Consider the following 21,592-nt stretch of genomic DNA (forward strand, 5'->3'; position numbering starts at 1 on the left):
CAAGCTGGTGATAGGTCTGTGGAATGCTGCCTATGAGGATAACCTGCAGATGTGCACATTGCAAACTTTAGTTGACAAGTGGAAAAGAGGGGACATGATAGAAACTTGTAAGTTATTAACGACGTCGCTGTCAATATGGATAAAATAAACCACTCCTCTACACTTCGTATCCATCATATATTTCAATGGTATTACAATTTTAATATGCACTTCGCATCCATGGTAACCTAGACGTATATATACGTCTTGTCAAAGGGGTTCTATGACAGTGACACAAAAGAAAATTTTCAATATTTGATGAGCAGGGAAAGAACAAGGGGTCATCTCCCTGAAAGTTGTGTAAGAGTATGGTTAGTAAGGATGTGCAGATTACATTTTTTTTTCCTGGAGAGTGGTGAATGAGTGGAATGGATTTCAGAGGTAGTTTTGATCATGATAGTGAATGAGTTCAAGGAGAGATTATGATAGGTACTATGTGAATAATGGTTACTGTGGGTCTCTCACAATGAGTCTTTTTTGACTCTATTGTGTTGCCCTGTATTATAATAATAATTCAGATGGAAATATTTGTTAATAAAGTTTTAATTTTTTTATTAATTTCTTGTGTACATGTTTTTCACTATATCACAAGTGCCAATACAGATACGGCAAATAGATGAATGTTTTGTTTGTCTATTTTATTTATTTTTGTTTTCGCTTAAAACTAACTGTCTGAAGTAAATCTAGTCTTTCACAATTTTAAAAGGATTATCATCTAATTTTAGTTCAATTTACTCTGAATTTGTCATAAATTTTGTTTTAGTTATATTAATCTTTTCCTGCTTTCTCTGTCAACATCATTCATCATTTACTCAACTGCTTTATTCCCATGAGATATTCCTAGTCTTCTAAATGTGACAGAACACAATTTGAGTGATATCGGATCACCTTGCCTCATTCCTCTCTCTCTCTCTCTCTCAATGCCAAATTCTGTTCCTGATGTACTTTATACTGGCTGCTGAGTTCTGATATACAGTTTCTAACAATGTACTATATTTTGCCAAGATAACCTGTTTTTTTAAGCCTACTTATTATTCCCGATTGATATAGAGAATAAATATAAAAGGAAAATATCGACATCTATCTCAAGTCTAATTTAAAGTCTTACAATAACTAAAAAACAAATACAAAGACCTCAGTTTTTTTTAAAAAAAATTAACAAGATATTTATTAAGGATTATTATCCTTGAATACATTATTTCTGGGGATATTACTAGTATGATGTGCATTAGAAGGAAGAATAAAAGGATGTGCAATAAATGGTTTAACCTTAGCAGTATTTGGAGGTAAAGATGGTAAGGGTGGAGAACAATTTTTATTTGTAGAAGCACAAATGTCTCGAGGAAAGGGTGCACTGCTAAAATCTGATGCATTAACAGATTTAAAATGAATTTCACATTTATTTGGAGTTTCCCAAAATCTCTCAGTCTGGCTTCTTTTCAGAAAAGTATCTTTATGGGTACATGACTGAAATGTTGGAAACTTATTTTCAGTTGCTTTATTAATCATCTTTTTTGAAGTGTAATCTCCTAAATTCCTTTCCAGCTCAGGCATTCGGCCTCTAGTCTTGTTATGCTCATATAGAGATGCTAAATGAATATTTTGTGTCGATGATGATGATTTTGATGCTGGAGAAACACTTACAGATAAGTTATTAATTTGTTCAACTAAGAATTCATCAGTTTTGTCCTTTTCTGAAATGCTATTCAAGTTAGAGTATGCTTGTTGATCCATAAAATTTATATTTAAAGTTGGACAGCTTTGCATTAGGGCAGCTTTCTGAAAGGAAATAGCACTAGTTGGCTTTTGGTTTAATTCAGAATGAGAGCAGTAATGATTTTCTGGTGGCACTGTGGAGTAGTATCTACATGATTCCTGTATGGAGGTACTGGGAAGAACATTATAGTAACACTGGTCATAAGTTTGTTTTTTGCTGAATGATCCACAGAAAGATGAATCTGATGAAAAAGATCCATAAGAAGATGCTATGGGAAACTCAGATATAGTAGATACAGAATGGGATGCATCTAAGTCATGTGGAACACTTCCATATGATAAAGTTGATACTAAAGGAAGATTTGGGTTAGCCACAGTTGAAGTTGGTATAGATATTTCATCACTGAAATCAATCAATATATCTTCTTTTAAATCATTTTCTTGAATATCTGGAACCGCTGCCTGTAGCTTTATTTTACTAATTAATTCATAGTCACTTGTCTCATTTTCGAATCGAACATAGCCAAATTGCTTTGAGATACTGCCTTTGTCTCCAGTTTTTTCTGAAAATCCTTGGTCATTAAGAAACAAATTTAGAAAAAGTTAATGTCAATCATACAAATACAATAAATATATTAATCTATATACAATGTACTCTCAATTATCTGGATAAAGCCCAATTGATTTGTGGATTATCTGTGCATAATTCTTTCTTTAATTTATTCAGTATTCATTTCTTACAATTACGCACTATAAATATACACAAAATATCTGGTCTTAAAAGCTGATATGTCTCTGTGTAACTCATCTCTTGGTGTACGCATTAACACACTAGGGAGTGGGAAATACATGTAAGAAGAGCAAGATTCTGATTCTTTATCTAGCTAAAGGAGTAGTCAATATGTTTTTTAGAAGAATAATTTAGCAATGTAAATTTTCACAATGCATACCCCCCCAGGAAATAAGCAAAATTTGCAGATTATCTGATTACATAATGTGCTCAAATATACAGTAAGAGCCATTATATTTAGAAAAGTTGTTACACTTATAAAACATAATAAAACATTTGGATTACCCACATTTTTCAATTATTATACCACTGTCTCCCTCCCACTTCCAATTAGTACAGAAAATTGAGTATTCCATATATAAAAAGCAAGTACAGATATCCCTTGATTAATGTGATTAATTAATCCCTCGATGTTACTGCATATATCAAAATCGCGTTAATCAAATATAATAATCAATGGCAAATACAATTTGTTCATGATTGATTACTGTATTAATAATTCGTTTTACATGGTACTCTTTTAGGAAAGATAAAAAATGAATGCAAAGCAAATGTTTAATAAATGCTTGTACCTACGTTAGTTACTGCAATTTTTTATCAAAAAAGGTTATCAAGAGTCGTTTGAACAGTTTTAGTTTTTCTTATCAGCAAGTAAAATTATAACAAGTAAAATGACTCGATAGACCTAGGCAAATAAGCATTCTTTGATTAACATCTGGATCCATATCCGTTACTTGCTGCTTAAGTGATTCTAAACTGTGAAATAATCCATTCAGTTGTCGGTTATCTCCTTTGGAACCTCATCTTCACGTTCCATTTGTTCGTTGTCTTCATATGCGCGTTGTTGTTCAATTTCAAGAAGATCGTTTTCACTGAAATCTTTTTTTAATTTGAATCCAATAATTCTTTAACATCTTCTGTATCAACACCATCAAAATCAAAGTCTTCACCAATTGCAAAGATTTCTTCAACCACATTGTTCAAAGGATTTTGAACACCACCTAAGTCATTAGCATATTCCGGCAAAAGATTTTTCCAAACAGCTCTCACGCAGCTAGAAGACACTTGCTCCCATGAATCATGAATGTTTTCAATTGAGTGTTTAATGTTAAATTTTTTCCAAAATTCTTGGAGCGTAATTGCATTTTCTCCTGTTGTTGTTTCTACTGCCTTTGAGAATATCTTTTTAAGAAAATAGGCTTTGAAAAGTTGCAATGACTCCCATGTCCATGGGTTGTAGCAATGATGTCATATTCGGTAAAACTTTCACATTCTCACACAGATCATTAAGAGAATTTGGATGAAATTCTTTCTTGGATGAAAAAATTTATGAAGAATAATTTGTAAATACAGCAAAACAATTGGAGCTCGTAATACACCCACTCTTAATGCTTAATGGAAGGAATGACGTCATCATGCTCACAACTTTCTTTCTCTTGGCCAGGAAACACTACTTGAGGCTTGCAACTTTTTGCATGGTAAATTTAAAGGCGCGTTAATTAAAACTCTTGCCACATATATAAAGCGATTGTCACAATTAATTTCGCTGCGTTAATCAAATCCCGTGTTAAGCAAGAGATACCTGTATACATATGTATACAGGTATCTCTTGCTCTCATAGTACCCATATATAAAAAGGGAAATAAAACCGAATGTGAGAATTACAGAGGTATTTCCCTACTGAGTGTTCCTGGCAAGATCTATGCAAGTTTACTTGAGAAATGGTTGAGAAGAATTGGGGAAGAAAAGCTTGGTGAAGAACAAGCTGGATTCAGGCCAAATAGAGGCTGTCAGGATCAGATCTTCATTTTACGACAAATAGTCGAGAAAGCATGGGAATATAACAAAGATCTGTATTTAAGTTTTGTCGATTTTGAAAAGGCATATGACAAGGTGCCAAGAGAGAAGCTATTCAATATGCTGCAGTTATATGGTGTCAATGGGGTTATATCAAGCAATACTTAGTCTTTATTTGAGTTGTAAGTCAGCAGTTAGAATTGAGGGAAGTACAGGAAGGTGGTTTAATGTTAAATCTGGTGTGAGACAAGGATGTACATTATCCCCTTTGTTATTCATTATCTATATGGATCACATTATGAAGGAAAGTGGTATTAAACCTGATATCAAAATTGGAGATGTTAATGTCAGCTCTTTGCTTTATGCGGATGATGTTATACTTCTAAATAAATCTGCTACAAGTCTGCAAGATTCTCTGACTAAATTGAATAGCTGTTGTAATAGATATGGTATGAAGGTCAGCAATAAAAAGACAAAGACAATGAAAATAGGCAGAATCATTGAAAATGTCAACTGTGTTGTGAATGGAGAACCTGTGGAACAAGTAAAACATTTCAGCTACTTAGGCACGATTTTTACTGAAGATGGTAAATTAAATATAGAAACAGACAACAGAATCAGCAAAGCTGGTATGGTGGGAAGTCAATTGAATAAATTCATATGGAATAAGAGAGAAATTAGTATACAGCTAACTTGTATATACAGCTAAATTAGTATACAGCTAACTTGTATGCAGCTAATTTAGTGTTGAACACTATCTTGTATACAGCTAAATTAGCTGTATACAAGATAGTGTTCAAACCGGTTTTAACTTATGGATCTGAGAGCTGCAGATATGAGACCCAGATCTGAGAGCTGGGTCTCATATCTGCGGTCTCAAAGACTAGAGACCGCAGATATCAGTCCTGAGAAAGATTAGAGGCGTGAACAGATGGCATCAATGGCAATATCATATTAAAAATGAGGATATTAGGAAAGAAGTTGACCTTGTCAGCATCCAGGAATGCGTTAGCAGAGCTAATCTCAGGTGGTATGGTCACTTAAATAGAATGGGAGAGGAAAGATTAACAAAACAAGTGTTCTCTGCCAGGTTGCCAGGAAAACGACCCAGAGGAAGACCAAGATATAGGTGGATTGATACGGTACAAAGTGCCTTAGACGATAGAAATATAAGATCTGATAATGTTGGAGTCTTGACAAGTAACAGACTGATTTTGAGGAAAATTGTAGATAGGAAGTTAGTAATGATATAATTTTTTCATGTAGTACTATCATATCCTGTACACCCCTTATGGGTACATGGCAGGAATTTGATGATGATGATGACATATGGTATTTTATAACAACAGATTTGTTATAAATCTGTTGTTATAAAGCTCCCAAAATACCATCTCCCCCTTGTAAAGGGGGGGATGGTATTTTGGGAGCCTCCCCTTTGCAAGAGAGGATAAATGTGCTAATAAATGAGCCCCATGTTTGTTTGTTTGTTTGTAGATCTATTACTGATTTTATGAAACAGAACACTTCAGTGCTATAAGATTAAACAATATAATAAATTCATTTATAAAATTAGTATAAAAGCACAATATAAACATTTTTTTTTATATAAAAAATAAATATAAACTGTATGATGCCGGTGACTAACTTTGTCAGCAAGTCAAATATCTGCACCTGACATCATCATAACGAATTACTGAAAAATCCTGACCAAAGTAGAATGATATGCTAAAAGTAATCCACTACAGCAAACCTATCCACTGCTGGTGGTCCTATGAGTTTTCTATAGTGAGATCAACTGTACTATTTTTAATATATACACATTAACAAATAAAACACTTTATGTTACTACAAAGCAACTGATCTGCAGAAAGTTATGCATAGTCATTTTGTTATTGGAATTTTAAAGTTTTCTAGGTTTTGGCAGGCCCACTTTTGTTGACATTGATGAAGATAACATGTGACATACTTAAAAAGCAATTAGCTTTTTTTTTTTGCATATTCTTTTACACTACTATCTATAGAAAAACTTGAGCTGGATGCCAATGTATTATTATTATTATTATTTGATACCTCCAGGGAGTCCATCTGCTCTACAGCTCTCACCACCAACTACAACTAACCGCAATGCCATCTACCACCACCACAACCACTAGTTTTTCCACAATCACAAACATCCATGCCCATGGCGAGATTCGAACCCACAGCCTTTTAACTGGAGAGCAGACATGCTAATTTGGCTGGTCAGGCCGGCCATTGTATTGTTCTGTTTAAAGCGCACTAATGTAAATATTTTTCAGGTGGCAGTTCCTTAGTTCATACTGACATTTCCCCCAATGGCATGATCAGCAGTGAAAGTTTTGACTGCTATTATATAAACTAAGTACTCTCAAAGGCAAAGTGACAATGAAAAAAATTTGCCAGTAATCAAACAAATTGTTGTTCACAAGAGCTTAGTGCATTGATTTTAGTGGTTACTATCTACTATGAAAAGGAGTCATAAATTCATGTGTCTTTTATTTTGGTGAATATTAGTAATTTTAATAATTATTTTTGGTAGTATATTACTTAGTTGAGACTAAAGTTGAATGCATGTGTTTATTTGTGATATTTAATGTGATATCATTCAAACAGCATTTCTCATAATGGCACTGATACACAAAGAAAATGGCAGTCAAAGCTTCTTTGTTCATTGATTTTAGTGAGGGATTTCGTATGATGTAGTGTATTTTTTAAATTTTTTTTAATATCTGATACACACACACACACACAAAAGGCCACAAAACCTATAACAACATTAATACTGCCATGTGTGGGCAAAGAGAAATAGAAAAAAGGAGGAATCTGTTCACAATTTGTTAGAACAAATGAAGATTGTAATCTTTGGGGAAGGCAGAGAAGGGAGGACTGTTCCAAAGAACAAAAGTAGATGGAATGAAAGAGAAGGCAGTGAAGTTGGTAAGTTTTCAGATGGGCTGCAAAAAGGACATTGATTAGCAGTGGCTCTTTTTCTAATGATTTTGGAGGAGAGTGAAGAAATAATAGTGGCTCAGTCATCAGAGCACTGTTCATGAAAGTATCTATAGAAGAGGCACAAGGCAGAAAGTGAACGTTTATGAGGGAGGGATCATTAATTAGTCAGATTGCCCTCTTCTGGATAGAATCAAGCAATCTTAGAGAAGATTTTAGTGCACTAAAATCTCAAATATAGGAGCGCTATTCAATGATTTGTGAGAAAAAGTCCACCAAGTTTTTTTGAAAGTTTATTTTTCACTTGGTTAGAGTATAATAAACTTGGTTTAATCCTTTATCCAGGTGTGAGCAACAAAGTTTGTGCCTGAAAGTATCTTCAGGACCACCTTACCTTTTGTACCACCTTACCTCAGTCCTGAAGATACTTTCAGGCGCAAACTTTGTTTGCTCACACGTGGATAAAGGATTAAACCAAATTTATTACACCAAGTTTTTTGTTGGTTGCAGAAGCTGTACTAGGAAAGACCAGAGGTGCAGGTCAGTCAAAGAAGAGAAATCTGATCATGTTTGGATATCTTAGTATTACTGAAGGTAAGGGGGAGAATTCAAGCTCTTTCTTGTGAGAGATCAGGCAGGACTGAGTTTTGGTGGCATTAAAGTCTACAAGGTTGTTCTTGCCGCCATTGGGATACAGCTAGGTGATCAGAGTTCAGGTCACTGGTCATAGTGGATCTTGAGGATTCTAATACTTGAGCACTACAAGGAAAGGATTAAAGTCTGTGAGAGCAGGTCATTTATATACAAGAGGAAGAGAGTGGATGAAGAACAAAACCCTGAGATACTCCTGCATTGGTGGAGAAATCCAAGGAGAGGAAACTGTTCACCATGACACGTAGTGAGCAAGTTGGTGCTCCAGCTACAGTGTGCAGAAGACAGACCATAGGATGGCAGTTTGTTAATTAGGCCCCTGTGCAAACCTGATCAATGTCTTTGAAACGTCAAATGCAACCGCATGAGTTTTGCCAAATTTTTCCATGGCTTGAGTCCAGAAGTGGGTGGTGAAAGCAAGATCAGCTGTAGATCATGAGTAGTAGAATCCATACTGCTGGTTAGTTGGTAGGTCTCTAGGTGGGTTGTTGATGACTGTCTCCACATTTTTTGAGAGAACAGAAGTGAGAGAAATTGGACAATAGTTCGCTGGTTGACTTTTATCATCCTTTCTTTGGGATGGGCTAGATATGGGCCCGTTTCCATTAGGGTAGATGCTAGTTGAATAGGAGAGAGATTGAAGAGGCGATACAGGAGAAGTGTTAGTTCTGGAGCACAATTTTTTAACACAAGTGGGATACCATCAGGACCAGATGCTTTGTTTGTGTTCAGGTTATTAAGGATTATCCAGATTTCCCTTCATGTTACCCATAGAACACTATGGGTGACATGGTGCCATTCTTGGTGGAGTGGAAGGAACTTTGCCCAGGTCATCAATGCAGGAATTGGAAGAGAAGAGTGATGCCAGTAAGTCAGTCTTGTCTTTAGGTGAGGTAATTACAATACTATCCAGATCAGAGTGGCAGAAACCTGAGTTGACAGAAGCTGTGCCCAGTGGCCTTGGCAATGCACCAGAAGAAGTGATAGCCATTTGAACTGGAGAAGAGTTTGCAACATTAAGCCTTTTCAAAAGTCTGATTTGGACTTGATGATTCTTTTACAACTATTGCAAGCTGCAGTATAGGCAGAGTAGGCAGCCGGAGTTCTGGATTTGAGCCATTCGTGGTATATAGAGGTTTTTTCTTTTAATGCATTGACATACTTTTTTGAATATTAGGGCTTGGATGGGGGGCTGAGAATTTGCAGTGGAATAAGGGATGAAATCATTCATTCCTTTGAGAATGATTTCTGTTATTCAGTCTGAGCAGGTGTTTGGATCAGAAGAAGTGAAGCAGTAGGTGGACCATGGAAGGAGGAATATAAGTCACAGAGGTCATCCCATTTGGTGCTCCTGTAGCGCCAAAGGATACAAGACTGTGAACTGGTGAGTAAAGGTTGTTCTATGTCAAAAGAGACTTGTATGAGGTTGTGATCTGAGTTACCAAGAGGTAAATCAGATATCTCATCAAATGGGTTACCTCACTGGACCAGATAATTGCGAGTGTGGGACAACTGAGTCCATGGAACACCTTCTTTCTTGTGCCCTTCTTCAATCACCTTGTACAAAAGAGGCCTTATATCCTGCACAGAAAGAACAGTTGATTTCGCAAGAACTGGAGGACCATCTGACCATATTTATATATATAACTTATGTCTAGTTTCTTTTTCCTTCATATTTTACTTATTATTCACTGTACAGTTTAACAATTAAATTTAAGCTATTCTCATTTGTAATGTATCCTAATTTGTTGTAAATAATGTTGTACCAATTACTTACTACTGTACCACTTGTGTTTGGATACAAAATAAATAAACGAACAAATCTCTGTGATAGGTCACTGCTCATGGAGAACACCTTGGCATCCCTGCCTACTTGATAGGTGAAACTGGAGAGGGGTAGCCAATATGAGTGGTGACATTGAAGTCCCCAAAAAGGATGACCTCACTATTGGGGCATTTCAACTACAGAAAGTCAAGCTTTAAAGAGATAGTTGAAGAGGTTAGAGTGGTTGATGGCATCTAGAGAGTGATAGAGAAAGAGCATATAAAAAGTAGTACAACACTAGGCAACTCGTAGCAAAGGTGGAGCAAGCTACCAACACTCCTATCCCAGTATCTCCCAAAATGCAAAACACATCTCCTTGTGGATATGTATACTGTTGTGCATTAAGGGATTGGCCACTACCCAGACTAGTTTCGACCTTTATTGAGGTCTCTTCAGAGGGAGCCAGGCAAAGAGTTGGATATACCAGGCAGAAGCAGTAGCAAGATCATCTTTACCTATAGGAGTTGCCAAAAGGTTTGCCACCTTTTTTTATTCAATTACTCTGGATTTAGAGAAAGATGTTGAAAGTTTATTTTTCATTAGGTTGGACTATAATAAATTTAGTTTAATCCTTTATCCCAGTGAGAGCAAACAAAGTTTGCACCTGAAAATATCTTCAGGACTGAATATAGTGTTGTACTATCTTACCTGGGTAAGTAGTACAACACCAGGCAACTCGTAGCAAAGGTGGAGCAAGATACCAACACTCCTATCCCAGTATCTCCCATAATGCAAAACACATCTCCTTGTGGATATGTGGGTAGTGGCCAATCTCTTAATGCATAACAGTATACATATCTGCAAGGAGATGTGTTTTGTATTATGGGAGATACTGGGATAGGAGTGTTGGTAGCTTGCTCCACCTTTGCTACGAGTTGCCTGGTGTTATACTACTTACCCAGGTAAGATAGTACAACACTATATTCAGTCCTGAAGATATTTTCAGGCAAAAACTTTGTTTGCTCTCACTGGGATAAAGGATTAAACTAAATTTATTATAGTCTAACCTAGGGAAAAATAAACTTTCAACATCTTTCTCTAAATCCAGAGTAATTTAATAAAAAAAAAAAGGTGGCAAACCTTTTGGCAACTCCTATAGGTAAAGATGACTTTGCTACTACTTCTGCCTGGTATCTCCAACTCTGGGCCTGGCTCCCACTGAAGAGACCTCAATAAAAGTCGGTCGAAACTAGTCTGGGTAGTGGCCAATCCCTTAATGCATAACAGTATACATATCCACAAGGAGATGTGTTTTGCATTTTGGGAGATACTGGGATAGGAGTGTTGGTAGCTTGCTCCACCTTTGCTACGAGTTGGTGTTGTACTACTTACCCAGGTAAGATAGTACAACACTATGTTCAGTCCTGAAGATATTTTCAGGTGCAAACTTTGTTTGCTCTCACTGTGATAAAGGATTAAACTAAATTTATTATAGTCTAACCTAGTGAAAAATAAACTTTCAGCATATGAAAAGGGTTGGTTGATTTAGTAGGGAAATTTTAAGTCAAAGCAGACCAAGCAGTGGAGATTCGAGGTTTTGCAATCTCTGGCATGGTATGTCAGTTCTGATGAATGTGCAAGTGCCACTCTTGTGGTGGAAAGAACTGTGTAATGTGTAGTTTGGCAGTTGAGGTTGCCAGGTGGAGTTCTGATGGGAATAGTAATTCTGTTTTAGATGACTGTAGGTGGTGGTGGTGGTGCACGTGATTTATATTGCTGTTTAGGCAATGGATGTGGAATCTTTTTCTTTTGGTAAGAATTAATGTGCTGCTGGGTTGTTTAGTTGTATTTCTGTTGTTTTTTTATGATTTTTTGGTTGGATTTTTTATGTTTTTTTTGTTGGATTTTTTGTTTTTTATGTTTTTTATAAACTATTTTTTGTGAAAGAAATGTGATTTGCAGTAAAATCACTTTCTTTGAGTTGTGGCCCATTGTAGGAAGTGGGGCATACAGTGAGAGGTGAAAGACTTGCAAACATACCATCCACACAGAGGGAACTCAGTCTCCTGTCTATACGTAGCCTTGGCAGTTTCCCTCCTGCTGCCACAGTATTTGGTTTCCCTCCAGTCACGTGGCAAATGTAGTTGCAGAATTTGACACTAGCTGATTGGAAAGCCCCGAAATTCATTACTAATTGGGCTGGTCCCATGAACTAAAATGAACTAACCAGCAGCTGGCCTGTGGTATAAGGCTCTAAATAGAAGGTACGCTTTACTTGCCACCATTTTGGATCTAAGGTCACCCACAGTCGCATTCGTTCGAGCTCTTGATTTTTTCGACTTTATAGCGAAATGGGAGGTTGTTCTGCTACAAATTGTATGTATGTATATACAGGGTGTTCGGGATAAATTTGACAGTTTCGTAAGGAAAAAGAAAATCTTCTTTGTATCTATTAAATTTAATGAATTCACAAAAAACATTACAGGCAGAGTTAATTACAATACTATCAACAAGATTTACTCAAAATAACCACCATTAGCATCGATCACAGCTTCAATCCTGCTTCGGAACCTCGAACAAGCTGATGCTACAGTCTCCCTGGGAAGGGCCGCAAAAACTGTTTTAATTTTATCCATTAACTGGGCTTTTGTATTACTGGAAGTGCGATTGGTGTCTTTTTCAACTGCGCCCCATACAAAATAATCCATGGGGTTAAGGTCTGGGGAGTTTGGAGGCCAAACATTTGGACTGGTGAAGTCGTAGAAATTTTCAGACAACCATTTTTGACTTTTCTCAGAGGTGTGGCAAGGGGCCGAATCCTGCGCCATACATACGGCCTACCATTGGCTACCCTTGTTATCCAGGGCTTGACTACAGTGTTTAGCAACTCCACGTAGCCATCTGAAGTCAACCTGAGGCCCTGTTGGAGGGAATTCTGAGGAATTCTGCTGTACGAACGCAATCAGATCGTCTGCTAGGGATCTTTCTTCTTGCTACATCCTCGTAGTCACCATTGCAAGTCTCTAGTTCATGCCTGATTGTTTTTACTGTATTCAGGGAGCATTGGCCAGTAGTCGAAATATCCTTATTTTGATGGCCGGCACGAATCATCATGATACAAGTTATTCTCTTCCATGATTCAGGTGGGTTCCAGCTATCCACCCTTTCTGAAATCTTGTATATGAATGAAGAAGGGTCCAACCTTTTAAATGAAGAGAAGTGTGTGTTAATACATGTAACTTACGGAAAAATATAATTAATTATAAATATGTCAAATTTATCCCGAACACCCTGTATATGAATCTATCTATATATATATATATGTGTGTGTGTGTAAACATAAATAAATTATAAATTATCATTGACCTACTTGCTTTTTAAAAGTTCATATTGAAATATAAGAAAAATCTTATGAACTTGCATACAGTACATATATTGGAAATATTGTTATTCTATTACACAGATCACCCCCCCCCCCCCCCCGTATTTGCTGCCATTTTGGAGCTATCTTGGCGGTTAGAGCTCGTATCATTTATCAGTAAATAGAAATAGAAATAGCTGTATAATGTTCATAAGCATTCATTTTTCGTTGAATTCGTAAAGAAAAGACTTCCCATGTCCTTTAGTATTAGTTGTACTGCTTTATATGAATTAGCGATTTTGATAAAATACTGTTATTAATTTTAGAAATTCTGCATTGTCTAAATCCGTACTTTAAAATACGAAACTGAAAGTCCTGGGATTCCATGGAGGTATCATGTAATAATATTAATAATAAAATAATAAAACAAAACTAGACATATGACTTGTAATTATCTTTGAAACAATGATAATTTATAAGTAATTTATGTTTACATATATATACATACATACATACATACATACGGGGGGGGGGGAATCTGTGTAATAGAATAACAGTATTTCCAATATATGTACTGTATGCAAGTTCATAAGATTTTTCTTATATTTCAATATGAACTTTTAAAAAGCAAGCAGGTCAATGATAATTTATAACTTATTTATGTTTACATATATATATATATATATATATATATATATATATAGATAGATACATACATACAATCTGTAGCAGAACAACCTCCCATTTCGCTATAAAGTCGAAAAAATCAAGAGCTCGAACGAATGCGACTGTGGGTGACCCTAGATCCAAAATGGCAGCAAGTAAGCGTACCTTCTATTTAGAGCTTTACTGTGGCATTACTGCTGTATCCTCGAAGAGGGGATGGTCCAGGAGCCATACGGTGAGACTGGTATGTCATTGAGAGTATGTGCTGTGTATTCGTTGCCAAGAGTGAATGGTTTATGGAACAAAAGCGAGACCGTGCCATAAATGTTTCATGTGTGAGTGCAAGAAATGCATAAAGCAGAAGAATGAAGTGACTAATATTAACAAAGTAATAAAAGATAACAAAAATGCTGTGGAGAATTTGGAAGGAGTGAACAACAGTTTATAAAATTTGATTGAGAGTACGAAAGTAGTGACTGAAAGCGTGGATGATAAGGTGACAGTAAGGAGTGAAACAGCATGTTTATATGGCATCCTTCACAGGATAAAACATAAGTTAGAGTGAATGGAGAAATGACTGTCATCTGGTGCAGGAGGAAAAAGAGAGAATGCAAGAAAAAGTGAATGGGAAAAGTATGAAAGTGTGAGAAATGTGAATAAGGAGAAGATATTGTATAGAGATTTGATGATAACAGGTATACTTAATGATAACGTGACAAAAGCATATTTTCCAGGCATGAAGATCAAGAATGATAATGAAATGGTTAGTTTGCAGAGGGTGCAGAGACAGGGGTGCTTAAGGTTCAAAGCTGTATAACTGAGAGGAGACCTCCACATGGCCTTTAAAGGAATGTGGAGAACCAACCAGGGCATCTGACCTAATGTCCAATCCACACCTTATCGTGGTGCACGATGTTGGGTATCTACTTGGATACTGAACGGACGAGGATGGGCTGGCAATTTGGGATTTAGCCGACCAAATTGTATTCTTATTGGTTAAACCAAAATATAGAATGATGGTACAACATGACAAAATTTCATGCCGGCTGGGGCGTCGCCCATTTAAACAAGGCCCCCCGTTGTTTTCACCAGGGAACCAGGGTGAACAGTGAAAAGTCAGCTACTGGAACAAATCTGAAAATAAACCCCAACTCAACATCACCAGAGTTAAAGATCGGTACTATCAACGTAAGAAGCCTGAATGGCAAAGAAATGGAGCTAGCTGAGGAATTAGATAAGTACCAGATCGACATAATAGGGGTGACTGAAACAAAAAAGACCAAAACTGGTGAGATCGTTCTGAGCAATAAATACAAAATGTTATATTCAGGCAATGACAATCAAGGAAAAGAAGGAGTAGCCATAGTATTCAACACAAAATACGAGGCTAATCTTCTTGAATGGCAGTCAGTCTCAAGTAGAGTAATGTGGGCAAATATGAGAATGGGGAACTGGACAATGAGACTTATTTGTGCCTATGGTCTCACAGAAGGTTCTACTAAGGTAGAGTGGAGGAATTTTTTGAGGCTTTAGAAAAAGCAACTGACACAAAAAAAAATGAAAAGTTGGTACTTGTTGGGGATCTCAATAGCAGAGTAGGAAATGATTGTGAGATATACAAAAATATTTTGGGAAAATTTGGAAAAAGAGCAAAGCTAATAATAATGGCAAATATCTGTTGGATTTCTGCTCAGGACATGGACTGGTTATTACTAACACCATGTTCCAACATAAAAATGTGCACAAAGTCACATGGAGAGAAAAGGCTAGGAATAAGAAATGTCTCATTGACTATGTTATTGTTGATAGTGATGTTTTCTCCCTGGTGCAGGACACCAGAGTGTACAGAGGATTTGAAATTGGAAGTGATCACTATTTAGTCTTGAGCAGGATAAAATTGAATTTCATATTGAAAAGAATAACATGTAAGAAAGTTTTAAAGCGAATAAAAGTTGAGCAGCTCTCAGATGTGAACTGTAGACTAAAATACACAAAGATTATTGAAGAAAAAATGAAAGGGTTTGAGAACAGGAATCAAACCTTGGAGATTCAGTGGCAAACTCTGAAGAAAACATTGATTGATTCTACCAGAGAGGCATGTGGTGAAGTTGTCTGTAAGGATAAAAAAAATCAGAACTCCCTGGTGGACACAGGAAGTTAAAGAGGCAGTGAAGGAAAAGAAGAAAGCATACCAAAAGTTCCTGTAAATAAGTCAGCTTGTGCTCTTAGAGAATATAGAGACAAATGCAAGAATGCTAGACACTGTGTAAAACTAGCTAAACAAAAGTCATGGGAGGACTTTGGCAAGAATATAGAAAATAAATATCAAGAAGGTGGCAAAATATTCTGGAGGTTGTTGAAGAAGCTTAGGAATGGAGGAAAGAGTGGTGTAAAAGGAATTAGAGATGATAAAGGTGACATGAAAATGGGAGAAAAAGATATCCTTGAAGTATGGAGTAATTACTTTGAAAAACTGCTAAATGAAACAAGCAGTGATGACAGCACAGTGGTAAAAAACACTGACTAGGCACGCAGTCAGGAATACATATCCATACTTGAAGTAGAAAAAGCCATCAAAGGCTTGAAATGTGGAAAGGCAGCAGGAATAGATGATATTCGACCAGAAATGCTGAAGTATGGTGGTATAAGAGTCTTACAGTGGCTGCACTGCATAGTTCAGAAAGCCTGGACAGAGGGACGAATGTAGAGCTCTCATAGTACCCATATATAAAAAGGGAAATAAAATTGCATGCGAGAATTACAGAGGTATTTCCCTACTGAGTGTTCCTGGCAAGATCTATGCAAGTATACTTGAGAAACGGTTGAGAAGAATTGTGGAAGAAAAGCTTGGTGAAGAACAAGCTGGATTCAGGCCAAATAGAGGCTGTCAGGATCAGATCTTCACTTTATGACAAATTGTCGAGAAAGCATGGGAATATAACAAAGATCTGTATTTAAGTTTTGTCAATCTGGAAAAGGCATATGACAAGGTGCCAAGAGAGAAGCTGTTCAATACGCTGCAGTTATATGGTGTGAATGGGGCATTATATCAAGCAATACTTAGTCTTTATTTGAGTTGTAAGTCGGCAGTTAGAATTGAAGGAAGTACAGGAAGATGATTTAATGTTAAATCTGGTGTGAGACAAGGATGTACATTATCCCCTCTGTTATTCATTATCTATATGGATCACATTATGTAGGAAAGTGGTATTAAACATGATATCAAAATTGGTGATGTTAATGTCAGCTCTTTGCTTTATGCGGATGATGTTATACTTCTAAATAAATCTGCTACAAGTCTGCAAGATTCTCTGACTAAATTGAATAGCTGTTGTAATAGATATGGTATGAAGGTCAGCAATAAAAAGACAAAGACAATGAAAATAGGCAGAATCATTGAAAATGTCAACTGTGTTGTGAATGGAGAACCTGTGGAACAAGTAAAACATTTCAGCTATTTAGGCACGATTTTTACTGAAGATGGTAAATTAAATATAGAAACAGACAACAGAATCAGCAAAGCTGGTATGGTGGGAAGTCAATTGAATAAATTCACATGGAATAAGAGAGAAATTAGTCAGAACACTAAATTAGCTGTATACAAGACAGTGTTCAAACCAGTTTTAACTTATGGATCTGAGAGCTGGGTCAGAAGTAAAACACTTGCCTAAAGACTAGAGACCACAGATATGAGAGTCCTGAGAAAGATTATAGGCGTGAACAGATGGCATCAATGGCAATATCATATTAAAAACGAGGATATTAGGAAAGAACTTGACATTGTCAGCATCTAGGAATGCGTTAGCAGAACTAATCTCAGGTGGTACGGTCACTTAAACAGAATGGGTGATGAAAGATTAGCAAAACTAGTGTTCTCTGCCAGGTTGGCAGCAAAACGACCCAGAGGAAGACCAAGATATAGGTGGATTGATATGGTACAAAGTGCCTTAGAGGATAGAAATATAAGATCTGATAATGTTGGAGTCTTGACAAGTAACAGACTGATTTGGAGGAAAATTGTAGATAGGAAGTGAGGAACGATGTAATTTTTTTCATGTAGTACTATCATATCCTGTACACCCCTTGAGGGTATACATGGCAGGAATTTGATGATGATGATGATAGTTTGCTGAGGAGACAAGTAAAAGAATTGATTGTTTGGTGTGCACAAATGACTTGAAAGGTGAGAAATATGTAATGAGAGAAGATATAAAAGAGTTGCTGTTAGAAGCAAAAAAAAAAGAGAATAAGAAAGTAAATATTGTGAGTCTGTTGCCTTGGTACGATAGGAGTGAATTGAGAAGAAGGGCCATGATTATAGGTCCTGTCTTAGTATTTTATAATAAAATGACAGCAGATAAAGGAAAAACGAAATTGCTACATCATGATACTGCTGGATGTTGAAGAGAGAATATTATACAAGAGGAATGGTGTACAATTTATAGATGTATGGAGTGAATTTGATTGATGAAAGGACATATATACCTAGTGGACTGCATTTGAATGGTTTGGGAGTTAGATGTTTAGAAAGAGTGTTGTTCAGTGAGAGGTTGTTAAAGCAAAATCAGAAAAACTATGTGAAGCTGAATCACTTGACTGCATCTCCATTAATGGAGATGTAATGAAGTGTGGTTTCAGCTACTCCTGAGACAAATGAGAGTGTGTACAGAAATGATTATGCAATGATGAATGCAATTTTACATTTTTCAAATCTGAATGGGTTGGTAATGACATCACACAAAGGTAACTGTGGGTTCAAGGGGATGTTGAAATGCATGTACAAGAATGTCAGAAATAAGGAAGAGGAGCTTTTGACATTGGTCATCTCAACTTTGTCAAAAATTATGCGCATGATTGAAAGCTCATTGAGAGAATATGATATAGTTACAGGGATAGAACATAAAGGGTATTGCACTTTCAGGGAGGATAGAGAGAATAGGACAAGAGATGGGGTATTTGTGATGACAGCTGAAAAAAATTCAACAAATTAGAAGTTAAAGATTTTAGGTGTGGTGGAGACAATTAATTTGAGGCTATTTGGTATGAAATATACAGGCCATTAGGACAAAATATATTGTTGCTCACTGCTATAGACCAAGAAGTCTGTTTACAGGAAGATGAGGATGCCGCCCATCAGCAGATTAACATGAGTGCAAGCCAAGCAATTATTACAGGGACTCCAACTATAGGAACACAGATTGGAGGGAGGAAGGGAACATGACAAGATGGAAGTGGAATTTATACAGTTTATAAGGAATAATTACCTAAAACAGCATGTCATGGAGGGGAAAATGGTTTTCAGGGTGCTGGATCTGGTAATAACATCAGAAGATATATCGAGCAGAGTCACTATGCAGTCTTGTTTTGGGAGGTTGCTAAAGGTGAGCAATTCTCTGTGAAGAAAGGGTTTATGTTGAACTATAAAGCTGATAATTATGATATACTTAGTAATTGAGAAGCTACAAGGAAAGTATGTCAGTAGTGCATGGGAAGTGGTTAGGGATTGTTTGAGAGAAACTGTACAAAGACTGCATGTCCACAGTTATAAAGATAAACCAAGTAGTGCTTAAGTAGATGAGCAGAGATATAAAAAAAGAGCTGGGGGTGGGGAGAAAAAAAATGAAAACATTATGGAGAGATATAAAGAAAAATGACATCAACGTACTCATGAACAGTATGCTGTGCAAACAAGAAGGGCGACTACTATGGTAAGGAAGGCCAAATCAGACTACGAGAGAAAATTAGCTAAGCAAGCCAAAGTAAATCCAAAAGAGTTTTTGGATAGAGAGTTGAAATTCAGGTCAAAATTGAGGTAGATGAACAAGAGGTGATCAGCATAATGAAAAATATCAGTGTGAATACAGGAGTGGAACTGGATGGCATGTAAGCCTGTGTACTATGTGAATGTTCAAGAGAATTGGCACTGCTTCTGATGAAGTTGTTCAATTGAAGTCTCAGCTCTAGCACAGTTCCAAGGGAGTGAAAAGAGGATAAGATAATTCATTTTGAAGGTGGCTCCAAGACAGAAGTAGAAAATTACAGACCAATTAATATATGAGGAGTGGTTATTAAAGTGTAGGAAAAGTTGGTTAAAGGTAAAATACAACAGTGGGTCAATAGGGATACAATACTTTATAGTGGTAGAACGGCTTTGTAGTATTTTATTCACATTTTATAATAAAATGACAGCAGATAAAGGAAAAACGAAATTGCTACATCATGATACTGCTGGATGTTGAAGAGGCATCTGACAGAATACCACATGGAAAACTTTTACAAAATTTGGAGCAAAATGGAAATAGATATGAAGCTGGTAGTGTAGATTGGGGATGGGGAAGGACTGACAGACAGACACCAGAGAGTAATATACAGTGTAGTGGAATCCAGGAGAATTATGATGACTAGTGGAGTACCCCAGGGTTCTATACTGGGGTCACTAATCTTTAATTTGTATGCTATTGATATAGGGAAAGATTTAAGGGGTGGGTGGGAGAATATTCAGTTGTTTGCTGATGATGCAAAACTGAGACGTGCAATAATTGATAAAGGTTATGTAGATACCCGGCAGGATGATTTAAATAAATTGTCATTGTGGGAAAAGGATAATGATTATCAAATTAATATTTCAAAATGTAAGATTATGTGCTTCACGTTGAAAATATTATACACTGGTATCACATTGATAGTAATGGATTGCAGGAGATTGATGAAACTAGGGACTTGAGGGTAATGGTGAATAGAGAATTGAATTTCAGAGGGCATACTGCAACAAAAGTTGTGAAATAGCTCAAAGGATTACTTGGATGATAAAATAAACATTGACATGTAAAGATTGGGAGATTATTATCTCTCTTTATAAGGCTATACTTCAGTTACATCTTGACTGCTCTGCACAGATTTGGTCAGATGGATATCTTAGGGATAAGGAGGTGACAAAGAGGATTCAGAAATGAGTGACCAAGTGACAGGTCTCTCTGGAATTTTGTTTATGAGGATAGGTTGAAGGTGTGTGTGTTGTAAAGTTTAATTGATAGGCAGAAAAAAAAAAAGAGGGGGGGAACATGACAGAAACTAAGTTATTAAAGGGGTTCTATAAGACTGACACAAAAGAAATTTCTGTGTATTGAATACATGACGAGTAGGGAGAGAACAAGGGGGTCATTCCTGGAAGTTGTGTAGGAGTGTGATTAGTAAGGATGTGTGGATTAGATTTTTTTCCCTGGAGAGTGGAGTGGTGAATGGGTGGAATGGATTGCCAGAATTAGTTGGGAGTGCTGCCTGACAGTAAATGAGTTTAAGAAGAGGTAACATGGGTTAAATGTGTATAAAAGTTGTATAGGTCTCTTACAATGAGTTTCTGGACTCCAGAAAGATAGCTGTAAAAATAATAATCATAATAATTTTCCCATCTTCCCAACATACAAACACCTAGAGTAGGTGGTGTGAACTTAAGCCAACAAGCTTTAGTTTAGTATTCTTAAAAAAATCCTGTATAGAATTTGTATCAATGAATGCAATGCTCATATTTGCATACAACAGACACAAAAATTTTAAAGGAAATGATTTTATGAGCTGCAGAATAAAACAAAAAAAATATAGGCAGTATATAATCAATTTGAAATTAATTGACTTACTCTACTAGTTACATTTCTCTCTCTATCAGCTGACAACAAAGTTGTCAAAAGGCTCTCTCAACACTGTTCATCAGCCCCCCCCCCCCCCCCAAAAATTAATGTGACTGAATCCCAGCTATCTTAGGGAATCTTAAGGGAAACTGCAGAAGTTAAAGTAGCAAAAGGCTGTAAAATGTTATCAGAGAAGCAAACCTTCTATAGCTATA

At 36.4% G+C, this 21,592-nt stretch overlaps 1 protein-coding gene across 3 annotated transcripts in view; it reads right to left on the minus strand.

Moving 5' to 3' along the window:
- Nucleotides 1-653: 653 nt before the first annotated feature.
- Nucleotides 654-21,592, minus strand: part of Ack (activated Cdc42 kinase) — a 312,841-nt gene continuing 291,902 nt past the window's right edge. For all 3 annotated transcript variants that reach the window (XM_090401270.1, XM_090401268.1, XM_090401269.1), the window contains one exon: nt 654-2,327. In XM_090401270.1, coding sequence (XP_090257396.1) covers nt 1,210-2,327 — 1,118 coding nt within the window. In that variant the 3' untranslated portion in view covers nt 654-1,209. The remainder of the gene's footprint in view (nt 2,328-21,592) is intronic.

This window comes from Typopeltis vanoorti, chromosome 12 (genome assembly GCF_054136105.1).
Source record: "Typopeltis vanoorti isolate ZY-2024b chromosome 12, IOZ_Tvanoo_1.0, whole genome shotgun sequence".
In the NCBI taxonomy this organism is placed as follows: domain Eukaryota; kingdom Metazoa; phylum Arthropoda; class Arachnida; order Uropygi; family Thelyphonidae; genus Typopeltis; species Typopeltis vanoorti.